Source organism: Poecilia latipinna, unplaced genomic scaffold (genome assembly GCF_001443285.1).
Source record: "Poecilia latipinna isolate Pla-1442-1.1 unplaced genomic scaffold, P_latipinna-1.0 Scaffold1978, whole genome shotgun sequence".
NCBI lineage: Eukaryota > Metazoa > Chordata > Actinopteri > Cyprinodontiformes > Poeciliidae > Poecilia > Poecilia latipinna.
Genome location: NW_015114594.1, coordinates 56857 through 74944, shown reverse-complemented (window position 1 = coordinate 74944; position 18088 = coordinate 56857). Strand labels below are relative to the sequence as shown.

Genomic DNA, 18088 nt, shown 5'->3' with positions numbered 1-18088 from the left:
AAATTAGATTATAGGTAGAGATATTTGTAAATATGACTATTTAATGAATGTTTTTTTAGTTAAAAAAATGTTGAGATAATGGACTTAAACAGTCGATGCCCCGACTGGGCCGAAAGAAAGACAATACCAGAGAAGAAGATGATTTGGAATTGAAGATGCCAAGGTACTAATCATGTTTCAATTTCCATTAACAATCTGATTTTTAAAAAAGTTTAAAGTTTCATAAACTGTATTAATTAATTAATTAAACTTTATTTTTGGTATTGAACAAGGCAAATCATAGTTAACCTAGGACAAAGCTAAGCATGACTGAGCATTTTGGCTGAATCACAAACTTCATATGACTGGAATAGTTAGGGTTTTAATGACCTGAATCTTCCAAATGTCCAAATGTCAGATGTCCAAATGATGACTGTTAATTGCCCTGAATTGAAGTTGTAAAAAAAGAAAGCCATAATAGAAACTAATTCTCCACATCACCCTGAGCACACCGTGTCTATAATAAACCATGGGGGCTGTAGCATTGTGCTCTGCGGAAGTTTGTTTTGATGGATAGAACTACATACAGAAAATCTAGGAAGCAAATATCTTCGAGCGCAGAGGCTACATTTTTAGGGTAAGGTTGTTCCTAATTAGACGGAATTACAACAGAGTGGTTGACTTTAGATCAAAGCCTGTACATGCGGTAGAAGCCAAGAGCTAAATTCAAAGAAAAATTAAACAGTTAAGAATTAAGCGTTAAACATTGCCATTTACCAACACGCTGACTGATGGTGAGCGGTTTTACAAAGATGTATGGGCAAACTTTCACTCTCTTTGTAAAGCAAGTAGACATATTGCCTAGAAACCTTGCCGCTGTAACAGCAACGGGGGAGGGGTTCGGTACAAATGCATGAAAATTCCAGTTCACCGAAGTTTGTGGTTGCAACATGTGTGTCTCTCTGGGTATTAATGCTTTTGCAAAGCACTGAACATATCTTTGATGCTTTATAGGTGCTACGTGTCCATGTTAGCACATCTTCAAAAGTGGCATGTCAAAATACGTCATGTTTCCGGCAAGAGAACGGCAAGTGGCTACGTGTGAAACTTGAAAATCGGACGCAACACAACTCCCCCCCCCCCCGAAAACAAACAAACAAAAAACATGTCGTGGGTGCAATTTTCGATTTCTTACAGTCATATTTTAGAAATGCAAGGATTTGCTAAGAGTTTCTTCAATGTTTATAGAGCAGCAAAGCCTTTACGTTTTTAGCGCTGCAGTATCTTAACTCACCAACGGCCGCAGATGGGAACAGAGAGCAGCACGCAGCGGGTAGCTTTCATTCATTTATTTATGTAATCATATTTACAAACAGTCTGAAGTGTGGTAAGTCTAAAATATAATCCATATCTACTATACATTGCATTTTGGTTTGCAAATTGTTTCGGGAAGTATGAAAGTCCAGCTGTAAAATAACATTTTAATAAAAATTTAAGAAAAAAAAAAGTTTTGAAATTGATTGAAGATAATTGCAAAAAAAAAAAAAAAAGCAAAAATTTTAACAACCATGGGGATTTGTGCACCCTTTTTTCCCAGTCCCAGCTCACATTTCTTAAGGTTATCAAGTTATTGTCTTTCCACCATCACAGATGGCTCTCAATCAAATCAGAGGTCTTGGTGTCCAGGGAGGAAAAAAACCGATACAAAAAGAATGAAGTGCAGAATCACATTTGGCAAAGTACTGAAGCCCACCATTTACATTTATACAGATATGCACATTCTGTTTCTTATGCTCCCCCACGTCTGTATTTGTACACCTGTTTTAGACTTGCCTCATAGAAATCGCCTCCACACTTCTCTTAATTTAACAGCAACATTAACAAGAGCACAGTGCAAAGATTAGATACACTTTCATAATATTCACAAAGCTAGTCTCAGATGTTAAAGGGCAAATATCATATTTAAGAGTCATAAAATTAAAAACTGAAAAATAAAAAAAAACAGCTTTTTCAAAGCAATTTAAAAAAAAAAAAAAAAAAAAGACTTTGTAGTCTCGCCTTTCTCTTAAGCAGGAATTGAGAGACGCACGCAAATGATGATCATGTATGAAGGGTTGCTGTTGGATAAAGAAAACCAGAGTGATTTCTTCATACAAAAATACCTTTCAAGAAGAAATAGGTGGAATAGATAAGCGACCACTTATTGGCAACACAGAAAAAAAATTGAGAGAGCACTCTACAAAGATCATCTGTGCATCGAAGAGTGAGCTAAGTGGAAGTAAACATCAAGAAGTCTCTCTGTTGACCCAGCATTTGGAAAATATTGACATATTGGAAATAGAGCTAGAAACAAAAAAACAAACCTGAGAGAAGAGAGTAAGCAGACAGACCACCACAGTGACTACAGCTGTTATTTGTGAGCATAAAGTTTACTGGACTTGGGAAATGCTTTCCTGAATTGAAAATCTTACATTTTGTGCTCTCTGTCAGTACAACATGTCTGTTAATGTTGGCAAATCGTTTGAAATCAGTAACTGCTTTGTCCAGAGATATCCCCTAGCATGTTTATGATAATTAGCCTTAGCTGCAAACTATGTCCTCACACAGTTGGCTCATACATGTAGTGAGCTAAAACTCTCAACAGTGAAGCTGACTGATTATGTGAAGAAAAATGAGACCTGCATAGACAGACCTCGCTACAATAAAGCAGGCTATTGTGGCTTAACGATGTTTCCTTTGCAAAACAAGATTTACAAGGTTGATGGAAACCAGAGCAATTATCTCACAACTAGTCATCAAATTAATCTTAATGCTGCCACAATTTTAGTGTTTCAATTTACAGTTTAATCAGAGGTCATCTGCCACTGTGGTGGATTACAAGCAAAGGTGGACAAACATGTACTTGAGTACAGTACTCAAATAAATGTACTCCACTACTTTCCCACTGGATCAAGAATGCAACGGTGTTTTTAAATTCCAGGGTAGGATGCCGGTTTGATAGGTCTTCAAGCTACTGCTTTCCGAGAACATTTCTCCTGACTTCCTCCTCACTCACTGGAGTAAATAAACACACGAATCACTTCATGAACTTAAAACCAAGCTGCAGCCTTCACTATAACTACTTTTGCATTGAAAATAAATGTACAGTGTTCACTCTCCGGCAACTTTTGGTCCCCTTCTTGGATGCCTTGAGCTTAGCACTACTGTTCGTATTATGATCTACAAACTTGAACACAATGGAAAAGTTGTAAAAATGATATTTGCCCTTTAAGATTGAAGAGGAGTGTAGGGGTCTTTAGCGGCCAACCAAACAGCGATGCACATTCGAGGTACAACCGAGAACTCCACCCCATCAAATTCTCCTTCAATAAAATAATCACAGGCGAATTTAAGGAGGCAGGTTGGTGAAACATGATACTTAAAATCTCTTTATACGTAAAATCTCCAGAGAGATGCAGTGCGCACAAGCAGAACTTCAAAATACGACGTTAAGGCCTTAAATGAAAAGTAATTTTTGGATGCAAATAGGTCAGTTTTAATTTGGTAGCTGCTGAAATTTGGAAGAAAAAAAAATCTACTTTTGCTCCTATATGTCCGTCTTCCATCACTGTACAAAAGCCTTCATTCCTACACATCTCCATAACACGATGAGACGAACAGGGGCTACATACCTTGTACAATTTACATTGATCCAATGTATAAAAAAAAAAGAAAAAGAAATTGCATTGCAAAGGTACAATTATACAAACTCTACTACAGTGTTGTGGCTCTAGTGATCCGGGGCCATGATGTGTGGAGAAAGGAGGCCCCTCTGAGCCCTATTAGGTTTATTACCATGAAAAAGGCAGGCAGAAGAGGCCCACACACACACACACCGTTTCTGCATTCACAGGCACGCTGTTTTATGTGCATTTACACCCACAAACACTCAAATTAAACTGCCTGTATGCATGCCTGCACACACTAATGCATGTGTGTACAAGGACACATACAAATGGAGATATGAGTTGGATTCTGTCAAGGGTCGGATGTTTCTCTGTAAAGTCGGATATGTTCACCGATGCGGCGTGCGGAGACGACAGTTTTTACCTCAAAGGACCTCCTCTGGCCTTATTCGGTTCCCACAACAAGCAGGTCCAAACCAGTTCACCACCACCGAGTGGCTAAATTAGCTTAAGGCAGGTTAGGTGGTAGCTGTGTGGCCGAGCTGGAGACTTCGTCGGTCCCTTTGTTGTTTCTGCCGTGTTGTTACTCGTCAGTCTAATCAATACGGCTTGGCCCACTCAGCACTGGGGGGGCTCATTGGAGTGAAGTTTCCCAGTGACGACGACGAATTGGATCCGTTGGAGTGTCCCTCCCAGAACATGGCGTCAGTGGGCTTGGGGGGGCTGGGGAAGGAGCGTGAGCTGTCGTCCAGGGAGGCCTGATTCAGGGGGGGCGGTGGCAGCACCACGGCGCAGGCCTCGCTGCCGACCAGCGCCTCCACCAGACAGCTCTGGGAGGGCCAGGGCCCGTTGTACCAGCAGTCCTCCCTCAGGCTGTCTGGCAGAGGGGGGCCGGCGGGCGGGCCGCCGACAGCGGGACAAGGACGGCCGGAGCACGAGGGGACCGGCGGGGCGCTAGGGGGGCGGGGCCCTGGGGCCCGAATGACTGGGAGGTTGTTGTTATTCTTTTCCACGTCGTCCAGACACTGGACAGGGACGGTAGAAGCAGCTGGAGGGAGAAAGGTTTGGAGAGATAACAGTGAGAGAGAAAAAGAGCTGAGGGATGAAAAAATGGTTGTTGTTTTTTTTTTAATTATCATTTGAGAACTTATAAAAACATATGGAATGACGGTGGCAAGGTCAGTAATGAAAACCGATAAATCAGCTTTCCTCTTTATTCAATAAAATTTTTAGGATATTTAAGTAGGAGATTTAGCTCAGAAATATTTGAATGTTTTGAGATTGTTTTGGTGTATTATACCAAGACCTGTAGTTTTACACCTTGCATAGTCTCTGTTAGGAGTTTACATACACACATTATGGCTATTAATGTCATATTAATTTGAGGCCTTACTGATGTTTTTGGCCTGTCTGTTTAGGAATGGCGGGATAATTGCACAATGTACAGCAATAAGAATCTTTAAAAACAAGAACTGGGTAAACATTTTGAATTTATTGCAGATTTTCTTTCCTCCCATATGTTGATGTGCCCCTTGGCCATGCACTTAGCCAAAAGTTGGCTACCAATCCATTTAGTGAAAATTTGGGAAACAGCAGGGTCTACAACAGCGAACCCACACGTTTAGATGACCTCTACCGTCTTGAATAGGAAGAGCGGTCAAACAGCCATCCGAAATGTATTATTGATGTAACAAAACCTTGTAGTTTCTCTGGATCTTGCTAAATGAAATGTAAATGTGGGTGTGTGACTATACTGGAGTCCGTATGCATATAAGCCTGTGTAGATGTGAGAAAATCCATAATAAACTCAAATATTTTCACCCAACTCTTGGTTTTAAACGTCACTTAAGTTGCTTGCTGTGTGATTATTCTGGATTAGAAAAAAAAAGAAAAAAAAAAAGAAAAAAAAAGAAATTCATGGCAATAATGAGTGAATGCAAACATTTTAATACTGGAAGACATTTTAATATAACACTCAGACACAAATTATGTTGTTCATATTACTTTAAGCACTGCTACTATGAAATATCTGCATATATTATAAAATATTAAAATAAATATTTCAGCTTCTTGTTTTCTTTCTTTTTTTTCCCAACCTCCCTGCATAGACAAAGCCACCTGTCTCTATACGGACAGCGTCTCCATACACAAATCAGATTGTGATCTGAAACACACACCACGGCTTTGATTTCGAATCACCACCTTGGGCAAATATTGAAGTTTAAATGAGACTCACTGTGCAACTGTTTTCCTTTGTTATTAATTTTGCCATACCTCTCTTCATCCACACATCATATATCCATCCATCTCTGCCCTGCTATGCTTCCATGAGATGGTCTCCTGAGTCTAGGATTTGAATAAAAGTGATTCCAAAGGAGGAACATTAGAAGAATACAGATGCACAGAATGAGTGAATAAATAACACAGCACACTCTCCTCCCCCTTTCTGCCTTTTTTCGCTTCTTTCACTCCATCCGCCTCGTCCGAGCCACAAGACCTCTCTGTTTTTCGGTGGGATAAATGCAGCAAGGTTTATTTTCCTGCTGTATTTGGTTCTAATTTTCCACCTCCTGGCCTCCTTCTCTCCCGTCACTCGACAACAGAGGTAATGGCAGCTGGCGGCCGTGTGGAATGAGGGGAGCAAGGGAGCAAACCGTTTTCATAATGTCTTTTATTAAAGCGTTTCAGTAAGTTTGAGTGGTACCTTGTGTCTCATGACACCTCTGCAGAAACTGAAACAAGACGCGGGCCGCTTTTTAGCGAGCAGAACTTAGTTTTGGAAAATCAGACAGATGCAGCAGTGATCCGCTTCCTTTGATTGATTGATTTATGTATTTATTTAGTTTTAGTTTCTGTTTCGAGAAGTTTCAAATGTGAGTGCTTAAATACAAAAAGACGTCTGGACAAAACATAAATTCACTTTAAAAATGTCAGATCTTCTAATGTTCTGATACTTATTTCATTGATAAATTCTGAACAGAAAATTTGACTTAAATTACGCATAATTTTTTCCCCTAAATTGGATGTGTCCAAAAAAATAAAAATAAATAAATATCTCTCCTGCACAGGCATTAAAGGTATAATTATCTTATCAACATTGTGAAAGCTGAGCTTATCCTCTCTTGCAACACTGAGGGTGGTGTGAAGATGAGTGAGGGGAGCGGAGATGTAGGATATCACCTACGGTGCACAGATACTCAAACATGGAATGGTGTGGATAAAATACGCCTTCTTCCTCTGTGTGTGTGTGTGTGTGTGTGTGTGTGTGCGCGCACGTTGCTCACCTTGTCTCGTCTCGCCGATCAGTGGCCGGAGCTTCCTAACCAGGCTCGTCTGGAGCCTCATCTCTGATTGGAGACGGGTGACTTCGCAGCACAAAGCTGCGTACGTTTGCTGGACGTTCCTTTCCCTGCGGATCGGATGGGACGTCGAGTTTAAACCACACGGTGGAGTCAGAAACATCATGACAGGAAGCGTCTTGTGGACCAGCGATAAAATGAGGAAAACCTTTTGTCTTTAAGATTAGGAGTGGGGGGGGGGGGATGCTTTTTCACGATTTAAACAGCTTCCTAAAGGAGGAATACGGCTAGAAAAAAAACATAAAAGAAGCTTAATTAAATTATTCATGCGATGGCCTGCTGCTGGAGTGCCTTTCTTTGTGATAACTGTGTCTCTGCTGAATGACTTGTCTCTTCGCTGACACATTTAACACCATCAGCGACTGTGCTTGCACTGAGGATAATCGACTCGCAGCAGAAGTTCACGTTAATCAGAAACATTTTCGTAGAAGCTCAGAGATTCTGAGATAAAACAACTCCTCACCTACAACAGTGAGGAGATGTGGGTGTCGTGTTGTGTTGTTTATTCAACAACACGACACGAATAGTTAAAAAAACAAAAAACAAAAAAAAAACATGAAATAACTCATACATTATGGTGCCCTTAAAGTACCCAAACAAAACAAATCAGCAGTACAACTTCACAGAAGCGCGCTTAATAAAGTCACACAAGTATTTTCACTCATGGCTATTTAACAAAAGAAATTAACTTAACATTCTTCATTTTTAAAACATTAGGAATGCTATACATTTATAAATGCATGTTTGAATTTTCACACGACCAATTTTGAGTGGTTTTAACCCACTGGATGGAATTTAAATGTGATAAAAAGGTATTTTTAAAAAAAAATGCATGTTCTTCATTCATCTCAGTTGTCAGTAAGATTATAATAATTCCAGACTTTGTTAATTTTTTCTTTAAGGAGCCTACCTTTTATTTTTTTCCACTCTTATCATAATTCCATTGCACTATAATATGCTTTCTTCAATATATGAAGAAAACTGACACATTATTTTAGGGATCTATTGACATAAATAATGTCAAATTTGTAAATAGTAAATGCACAAAACAAAACACATGTATTTTTTTTTTACATTTGACTACTTTTCATGTTTGTGAAAATATGCAAAAACAATATTAATAAATAAAAATAAAAAAAACAGCCCTACTCTTAGTTTAAACTGTAAATGTAAAAATAATTTAAGAGTGGATTGATATAAGCCATCTACACTAAACAAAATGCTTTAACTGACCACAGATTGTAAGGGTTGGGAACGTGAGACCAAATAATATCACTTATTTGTTAAACAGGCAAACAATTTATGAAGAACAACTGAAACATCCGACGCATACATGGGGAGGTCAGAGAAATGTGAGACTAATTCTGAGTAGAATTATTCTGATTACAACTTATGAGCCGCCAACCACCTGTGAGTCAAAAGTAAACACAGAAACTGAAACAAAAAACAAGATGAAACAGCTTCAAAAACAATGAAAGGCAAAGTTGTTTTCCTTCACTATTAGGTTTTAGCAGAAATAGCCTGACATTTGCATTTGCAACCTTCTTAGGAGGAAGCTCTGTCTTTGCTGCAGGCCCGGAATGAACTTTCTACTTGGTCTCTTCACTTTTGGTATCAGCATCTGATCACCTCAGCTTACAAAAGCTAGAACCTTTGGCATAAAAACCTCTACAAGTGCAAATAAAGAACATGTTTTTTTTTCTGATCTTTGACAGATCAAAAACAATAAAAATGGCAAACATACCTAAAAAGTACAAAAGTGAAATAGTTTGTGTCACCAGCAATGAGGAACAGTCTGATGGCTTTATATTTTTCTATGCATAAGCCAAATTATATTCTAATTATATTTGACTTATTTTTCAGAAATAAAATCACAAAGGATGAATACATATCCTGAGCAAACTTGAAAGGTAATTTTAAATAACTGAAAATATGCTTAATTATGGCAAGCCTTCGAGGACATACATCAACAAATTTAAATAACCTCCAATTAGTCATTGGAGGTTATTTAACCTCCAATGATATTTTATGCTTTGATATTAAATCTGAAAGAGAGAAAAAAAAAACACTACATTTCTTTAAGGTGGTTTTGTTCCTGTGTTATTTAAGTGCTTTAACATAAAACTGTCCAAGCTTTTCAAAGATTTAAGGACTTTTAGTTGTAGAAATTTACTCTGGAATCTAAATTTCCATGTCATTAATGCACAAAAAAATGTTTTTTTGTTGTTGTTTTTGTTACATTCATTGTCTGAAAAAAGAAAAAGAAAAAGAAAAAAAAACCTACAGGGAACCCACGTATGTGAAGAGAAATTAACTGACGTTAAAATCTCAGAAAGACATTATTAAAACCAAAGCTTAAAATTTGATAAGATGCTCATTATGATCTAACTAAATGCTGAGGAGCTTCAGAGCTGAACAGACTGCTTTGCAGAATGTGATGTGTATTACACGGCACCCTCCTCTAGTGGCCAAACAGGACAAGTACACTCAACTGTGAAAGCACAGCAAGAGATGGCTTACACAGAATACTGTAATAATGATAATTCCTTTCTTTATATCTATTTTAAAGGATATGTGTAGGGTTTTAGCTAAAAGCAGTGAATGAATGAATTAAACATATGCTACACAGTAACAGCAATGATGTCATTTTAAATATTATTTCACACTGAAGCAGCAAGATACAAAGTGTGCAAGGCATCTAAAATATGAGCAGGTGGGAGTTTATGGGTTCAGCAATCATTCAGTTAACTATATTTGCTTATATAAACTAGGTTTCTTAACTTGCATAAAAAAAGTTAAGAAATTAAAATTTATTCCTGAATTTTCCTGAAAATATGTGGGCATCATAGTCTCCTTAGTTTGCATGACTAGCGTATCTAACAATCTGAAGAAAAAAAAAAAAAAAAAAAACAACTTGTTTTCAAGATAATCAGAATGTACAACATGTAATCCAGCTGTAGCTTACACAAACAGTGTGTGTTTGTGATGGAAAATTTAAAAAAGCAGAAACTCAAATAGGGTAACGTTTTTACTGCTGATATAATTACATGTCGGAAAAATGGATGTTAATATTTAACTTAAATTACGCAAAAGTCTTCATACCCCTTGGACTTCATCAGATTTTGTAATGTTACAGCCACAGTTTAGTGAATTTCAGTAGTTCTTTTTTCTTCAACCAACACAAAATAATTCATTAGTGTGATGCTGAGAAAACGTTAATGAATCATTTGGTTTACATGATTCAAACACCAGGTGTGGTTAAAAAAACAACAACAATCAAACAAAACAAAAAAAAAAACAAAACAAAAAAAACCCCCTCCTCCCTCTGCATATCATCCTGAACACAGTATTTTAACGGTGAAACATGATGGTACCAGCATCATGCAAATGTTAGGTCAAACTTCAGACCTAATTTGAAAACCGTATTTCATTTTGTGTAGGTTTATCACACAAACATCAGAATATATGTATGAAGGGTTTTTTTTTTTTTTTTTTTTTTTTTTGCCAAATGTTACATTTATAGTTTGTAATCGCATAAAAAAATGTTTAAGATTGGATAATAATATCAAAACTTAAGAGACTACCTTGAACTATGCTTTCCATCACATGTCTGGTTCAAGTCTGGTCCATTAAGGCCTTGTGATTCCTCCTGAAACAGAGGTTAGAAGATAAGAAAAAACTTTAAATAATCAAACACAACTGGCTAAAGGATATATATATATATATATATATATATAAAAGTAATAATAACATGTTTTATACAGTCTATGCACTGATAGAAGGCAACACAGCGGAAATAAACTGTTTTCTGTACTGAGGACGTAGAAACAGCCTTCACTGTGTCCTTGCCTTCTCTTACCTGCTTTTGGGTAAAATGTGATATTTAAATGTATTTCTATTTCTCTCCATGTGTCAGTCTAGATCTTCTATCCCTTCTGTCCTTCTATCAACACCTACACAGTTTTGCGGTGTAACCCGCTCTTCATAGGTGCTTTTTTCTACTTTACTTATTTTCTTAGTGTTACTTCAGCATCCTCTCCTGTCCACTACTGTCTGCCCCTGTCCTCACTCACCGTGCTTCTCTCCAGCAGCCGGCTGTTCTCCAGCATAACCCTGTCGAGGTCTTCCTGCAGTTTGCGGATCTGCAGCTCCGTGTCGACTCTCTCCATCTGCCAGCAGTCCTGAGGGCTGTTTAGGCTCTTCATCACTGGAAATAAAGCCAACAAAAAACAATTTTCAGATTATTTTTAATTAAGTAAAACANTTGGCACATTTATATATTTTATTTCTAATGCTACAAAAAGACAAATTGAATAGCTTAAAGTATTAACTTACATGTTAAAAAAAAAACTAGCCTTGTTTCAATTAAAAAAAAACTTGACAACTTAAAAAAATTACTACAAAAATTATTTCAATAACCCTTTAATCCAATTTTAACCTTTAAAGGCAGTTTTAAATCAGAAATTAAATCATTTTAAAATATTGAAAACACATTTCAAACTCAAATCACATATATAAACACATCTCGAAAAACCAAACAACATCCAAGTGTGCCAAAACAAGAATAGTAAAAAATGTGGTTTTGATGGTATCACTGTGACATGACCTTCGGAATAAACTGGGCCCTCAACAACCAACCAAAATCAGACATCACATATTATAACATCTCGTGACAGATTACTGTGTTTACCTCTGCGTGCCTCATACGAGCTCATTTTTAAAGGCAAACAGACGGTGCACAACATTACTTTTCTCTGCGTCAAACGCGTAGCATTTCTGATCCGGTTTCTGCTTTGGTTGTGTATGTGGAGGAGAGAGCGGGCCCGTGTGCTCTACCTGTACCTTGGGTGGTCTCCATCTCAGTCCTCAGCTGAAGTAGCTCTAACTCTTTGGCTTGGAGTTGCTCCGTCAGCAACCTCTCACTCTCGCTCTTCTCCTTTTTCTGACACAGAACGAAAGAAAAAGGCAGTGAGGTGACGAGTCAGCATCAATACCAATGCACCAAATTCTGTCTCTCAGTCCAACATTGTCTAGTATATAGAGGGGCTCTCTGCTCTCACTGTTCTGACACAATACAAGAAAAAAATACATTTTAATCAATGTAAACGTAATAGTACGCAGGGTTTGTTCACTTTCTTTATGTAAACAACATGAAAATAGAAAGTTAGCTTATTAGGGCTTTAAATGAAAAAACAGACCAGCTTATTAAGCTCCATCTGCAGGTCCTCCTTCTCGATGTAGATTCCTCTGTAAGCGCTGAAGGCCTTGTTCACATAATGGGGTCCCTCTGATGGAGGAGCCTCTGGCCTGAAGAGCTACAGTGAAGAAAAATAATGTCCAATATTGAAGAAGAGAAACACAGCAGCCTTTATTTTCCAAGCTGATAGACATTCTTGGGGTTTTAATGAAACGTCTGTGACAGGACCTTGAGATATTTTTCTTTTACTTTGATGCCGATACCGGGCGCAGCAGTCAAACTCAAGCTTCTATTTATTTCGTCTTTTCCAAACAGACTATGCTAACGCTAAGCAAACCTCTCTAAAATGTTAGCTTGTTTTCACACACCTAGATTTTTCTCACCTGCACTTCCCGACTTCTACTTGTCTGTGACTTGCAAGCCTGAAGCATAAAACGCCGTCGAAGGACTGAACCGGTATAACATACCTGAAGAATGCATCAGCATAACAGCGAGCATTGTTCGCTTGGCATACGTTTCACACTAGGAGCTCAGCACAAGAATCACTACTACGTGTAACGTTCTGATCAGTGGTATTGTGAAATCCGACAAAGTCAACCGACATGTCAGGGATAACATTGTGGAGAAGATTAAGGAGTAGTTATGTTACAAAAAATCATTCCAAGCTTTGAGCTTTGAGTCACTCTGACGAAGCAGCAGAGATTTGCAGAGCTGGTCGGCCGGAGTGCTGAGGTCATAACTTTCTTCTTACTTACAGCCAGATTTATAAAGACTTTTCTGTAAGCCATGTAGGGGGAACAGCAAACATGGAGGAATGTGCTCTGCTCAGCTGAGGCCAAAACTGAATTTTCTGCCTGACATGAAAAGCACTCCCACCAAACCTCACCATGAAAACCCCCGTCACTGTGGTGAAACAGTATCATACTAGCATCATGCTATGAGTTTGTATCTCTTGCATGACTTGACACTTCAAATAGACACTTTTCAGGCAGCACATAATAATAGTATAGTTTTAGCTATTTTTAAATATTTCCATCCCTACCTTTTCCTCTAACTGCTTCACCCTCTTCTTCAGCAAAGTGTTCTCCCGCTCCGTGTCTCTGAGCCTCTTCTTTATGTCCTCGTAGGCAGTGACCAAGGCGAAGTGAGAGGCAACGGACTCATCGCCGGCACACACAGACACCGGGCTCTCTCCAGCGGGCGTGTAGGCCGTCTCGTGCTTAAGGATGCAAATGTCATCGTCTACTGCCAAGGGCTCCATGTCTTGACAGAGGCCTAGTCCTTAGACGGGAAGACCTGAGAAAGATGGCAGGCACAGTTTTAGTTTACTTTTGTTGTGAAATATCTACATATACAACACCAGACGGGTTTTTCTTGACCAATAATGAGCTCATCTCTGATGATTTAGGTTTTTTTTTCCGCTTCCAAGAACTAAAATCGATAAAGAGAAAAATGTATAGAAGGTTCTTTGATTGAAATAGTAGTTTTAAATCCAACAGAAAAAAAATATTAACTAGAATATTAGGATTATGGTCACTATTTTACAGTTTTAAAGTATTGGTTGTTTTGTACCTGATCTTTTCAGGCATGAAATGGTGCAGTCAGTTTCATAACTTTTTTTTTAATAGACCTCAATTTAAAGGAATTTTTTATATTCTTAAACTATACGGGGTATTAATCCAGAACCATGTGATTATATGCATCAGATTATATCTAATGAACTCATGTTTGAATTATTCTCATGTGATTCTAATTTTTAAAGTGGCAACTAAATGCTGTAGGTAGATGTACTTATACACCAAACAAGGTGGAAATTCAAACTCTTTAGTATTTGACCTGAAAAACCAGACATGCCCAATTCTGATCTATGACCGAAGCACCTCTAGTATGCTCTCTTCTTGCCTGGAAAATAGAAAACTTAGTAATTACTGTCTTGACACAGAAACTGTTATCATTTTGTGGTTTTCTTCATAATAAAAAAAGTCAAACATCCCACCAAGAAAATATCTACCTAAGCTTAAGCGTCTGAATTTCTCAAAAGGAGCAGAACAAGAACTATAGCAGTCCAAAGCAGTTATCTTCCTCAGATGGGCCAGCACCAGGCAGACTGCAGCTAATGTTAGTTGATGATGTCACCATGCAATGATGCAGCAAACACAAATAGTCCAAGTTTTATCAAATAAAAAGACAACTGTTTTCATAGAAATACGTTTCAGCATGACAAATGCGCAGGATATTGCAGCTAAAAAGTCGAAAGCAACCTCAAAAGCACAGCCGCTTACTTTTAATATCCGACTCCGAGGTTATAAAGAGAACGCTAACCCGACAAGCAGAGAAAACGAAAGTAAACGTGAGTGATCCATGACGAGAAATGAGGCGTCATTTTGATCAAACTTCCTTTAAAAAACAGAAAAGCTAACGGACAACATTTTATCCATTAACAAAAATAAAGGCATCTTTATAACAATGGGGACAAGCAACCGCCTCAATCTTGATGTAAACAATCAGTTAAACTCGTTTACAAAGGCTGTTGCTAACGTTATAATGTTAGCTTTGGTTCAACAATCATCTCAAAATAAAAAAGCAGCATGTAACAATACAGACAGCTCCATTACATGATGCGGAAGAATACAACGCAATCACGGGATGATGAGTCTCAACGTTACATTTCTCACAAATAAACCTGAACGATCTGTTGTGATGATAACAGCTAGCTAAGCTCTGCTAAAGTCTTTTGGCTAGGTGAATGAAAAATGAGCCCATTATTTGTACACTCTCGATTCGTACTAACCGTGTTAGAAGCTGTCCTCAATTAAATATCAGCTGGCCACATAGAGCTACCATTTATGCTAAAAAAGAGAGACCCTATATGAGAGGGGGGAAACACAAAGAGACGAGGCTGGCTAGACATTCGCAAGTGGTCGCTCCGAACTGACAGGTGAGGAAACAAAAACTTCCGGGAGTCACTTGACTGATCAGGTCCTTTCAAAATAAAAGCGTAAGTTTTATTTAGGCGTCCGAGACCACATGTTTTTGGCAACAACTTTCACGCTGAGGTTAACATCCGTCTGTTGTCAGTAGTTTAGTATGATTGAGGGTAAGTTTAGTCTGAATTAACACACACATACACGCAAAAGTAATATTTTAACGACATGTTTCAGATTTTAAAACAGCATGAAGGCGTACTAAAGCAGCTAGCTGCTAGCGTTACCCATTAAAAAAAAAAAAAAAAAAAAAAAAAAAAAAATACAGCATTGTCGAGAAATTCTGCTGGCATAAATTTCTAAACTGAGTTGTTTATTTTTTTTTAGAAATGGCAGTGTTTTAGCATTTGAAATGGCCTAATAAAACCCACATTTTGTATGTGGTTCCTTCACTATAAGTAATGGTATGGAGGGCCAACACAATCCACCAAATACATAAATTTCAGTTAGTCTTAATGAAATAAAAAAAGTACAATTAGTTAAATATGTTACGGCTCATTCTATGCACTGATAATTAAAGGGAGACATAAAAATTAAATTATGTTTTGTGGTAAAATAGTACACAGCTATTTCAGTATTTATTTAGTTATTTCATATTTTTATGCTGCAGCACATCATGAAATAATGTGAACTGGGAATTTTTCAAAAGTTGTTTATTTTTCACCTTTACCAGATTGCAGGCCAAGCTGTGTTAGCTCCACCTCTTTTTACTTTGATGAGGTAAGGCTAGGAAATAAATTCCTGATGTGCTGCTGCATATCTTTCCACCCATTAGTGATAGGTGTCATAGCAAATCTTGGTATCAGTACCAAATCCAATACCTAACAAATACGGGGCCTGTATTGTCAATATTGGTACCGACAACCAATACTCTTTAAATAGAAATGTCTATATGGTTGAATGATTTTGTGGTTTTGCCAAGCCCAAACTGATCGACATTATGATTATAATAAGATACAGAACAAAGATTTCAGGCAAATTATTAACCAACTTAATATTTGCAATTTTTAAACAAATTCCATTTCCAAGCATTAAAGCTGCACAAAATTATCGCTGTACTGGAAAACTGAGAAATCGCAATTTAAATGTTACTTTTTTGTTCATGAACATTTTAACAGTAAATATAAAAATATAAAGCAATATAAAATGATCACAAATACTTCTCAGATTTGATTGAACACTCATTTTTATTTCCTGCTGGACCGGTTGTCTCCGCCTCCTCAACTCAGATAAGCGGAAGATAATAAATGGATGCATAGAAGTTTTTGCAAAAACAAAAGTCGATAGTGCAAACTAACCAAGCAAAAACTACAAGTGGCTATCACTCGCTTCTTTTGACTTTGTTCTCCCAAAGACTTATTCCTTGATATTCCTATTAGAAGTACTAAAATACAGTGATTAAAATTATTTTAAAATAATTAAAAATAACTTTTTCCTTTAGCTTGCTACGCCTTTGAAAGATTATTATTAATCTGTATGTGTCCATTTTTATTGACACATGAAAAGCAGGAATAACCAGCGCTCCTGAAATATCCCAAAGTCTTAAGATGGGGAAAAAAATAGGATGCATTTCGGCTGCATGCCGTCATCAGCTTCCTGGCAATTAGACATGTTGCTGAAATAACGGTGAGATGTGTGGTGTAACATAAATAATATTTTATATTTTGCACTAAAAATACCTGCAGGGAACAATGGCCCGATATGTGAAGAGGAACTGGAGATGTGCGCCTTAAAGACACGGCGATGTAAGTTGAACTCTGGCACATATCAGATGTATCCAACTCATATCCTCATGACTGACATTCCTCCTCTGTGACGCTGTTCTGATCTTTCAAACTTGTTTTCAAATGCCAGTTCCCAACGTAGTTTGCACTAAGAAAAGAACGATGCTGATGCATACATACGTACCTACATATATTGCTTAGCATTTATTTAAAAAGTGTATGAGTGCTAGAAGTTTTTATTAATAAATCACACAACACAAGAGGCATTTCATCAAAGTTTGAAGTGTTTTACTCCCAAACGCTTGCGTTGTTGTTGGCGGCTTTAAAATAATGTGGAAGCTTCTGAGTGTTCTTGTGTGCTTTGCTACAGAGTGGTCACATGACGTTTCAAAGTGCCGAAAGATTTTAAGTGGGATTGTTGAAGAAGATGAATTGTGGAGATACCACTTAAAGGTTTCATTCATTGTTGTTGCAGTGTTGTCAGAGGCTGAGTCGCTTCTGAAAGACTTAGAGGAGATGCTCGACTGGTTTACAAAAACCACCCCGTCCAGACCCAGATGGCATGAAGTGGTATGCGGGAACGCAAATACATGGTCAAACCACGCTGAATAACTTAACTATGATACAGATAATTATTAAATCTCAATCAGATATTTTAGCTTACTACCATAGCCTTGAGGAAACTTGAAATTGTCATGGTTCTGTGTGTCTCCATTCATTTCTTTTTTATCTGGTTTCCTTTCTGGTTTTACTTTCTATTTCACCAAGGCAGATCTATGTATCTTACTTAATTGCATTGTGCTCTCACTTAATGCTAGATTATTATATTCACTCCTCAGCAAGGCTAGATCTGTTCAGATTCCACAAGTTCTTATTGTAATGTGACAATGATTACTGGCATTTTTAGCTCCCAAAAACAATGGTTTGTAAAATCTTAATTGGATCAGTGTTATAGATGTTTGTAATAGGAGGTGCTTAGCTGTTTAAAGTCCAACTTTCCCTGTCCTTTATGGCTAAGCCTCGCAGTATCTTTTATGTGCTTTACCATCAAAGTGAGCCAGCAAAAAATCAATGTAAAACATTGAAACTCACTCAAGTATTTTCCAGTGTAGGACCGAAAGAGGCTTAGTTTCTGCATAGATAACTGCAGTTTTTCAGTGCCTAAAACTATTTAATCTTT

At 37.7% G+C, this 18088-nt stretch overlaps 1 protein-coding gene across 2 annotated transcripts; it reads right to left on the bottom strand.

Annotated features, from left to right (window-relative positions):
* Positions 1–2227: 2227 nt before the first annotated feature.
* azi2 (5-azacytidine induced 2) lies at positions 2228–15136 on the bottom strand. Of its 2 annotated transcripts, none has more exons than XM_015016060.1 (8): positions 14992–15136; positions 13243–13496; positions 12202–12318; positions 11840–11945; positions 11077–11210; positions 10588–10652; positions 6929–7053; positions 2228–4692 (listed from the first exon to the last, which is right to left on the bottom strand). In XM_015016060.1, exons 2-8 carry the CDS (start codon positions 13459–13461, stop codon positions 4244–4246), a joined length of 1215 nt encoding a protein of 404 aa, XP_014871546.1. In that variant the 5' UTR covers positions 13462–13496; positions 14992–15136; the 3' UTR covers positions 2228–4243. The 2 variants fall into 2 exon arrangements, with proteins under 2 accessions (XP_014871546.1, XP_014871547.1); XM_015016061.1 differs by having other exon boundaries at positions 11846–11945; positions 14992–15135.
* Between the last annotated feature and the right edge of the window lie 2952 nt (positions 15137–18088).

Bases quoted from the DNA above. Each gene is read 5' to 3' on its own strand.
- azi2 (XM_015016060.1), bottom strand. From the start codon at position 13,461: ATGGAGCCCTTGGCAGTAGACGATGACATTTGCATCCTTAAGCACGAG. The intron at 10,653-11,076 runs GTGAGTGAGGAC...CCTCTGTTTCAG, and splicing joins GGCTGCTGGAGAGAAGCACG to GAGGAATCACAAGGCCTTAA. The intron at 4,693-6,928 runs GTGAGCAACGTG...TTCTCCCTCCAG, and splicing joins GATCGGCGAGACGAGACAAG to CTGCTTCTACCGTCCCTGTC.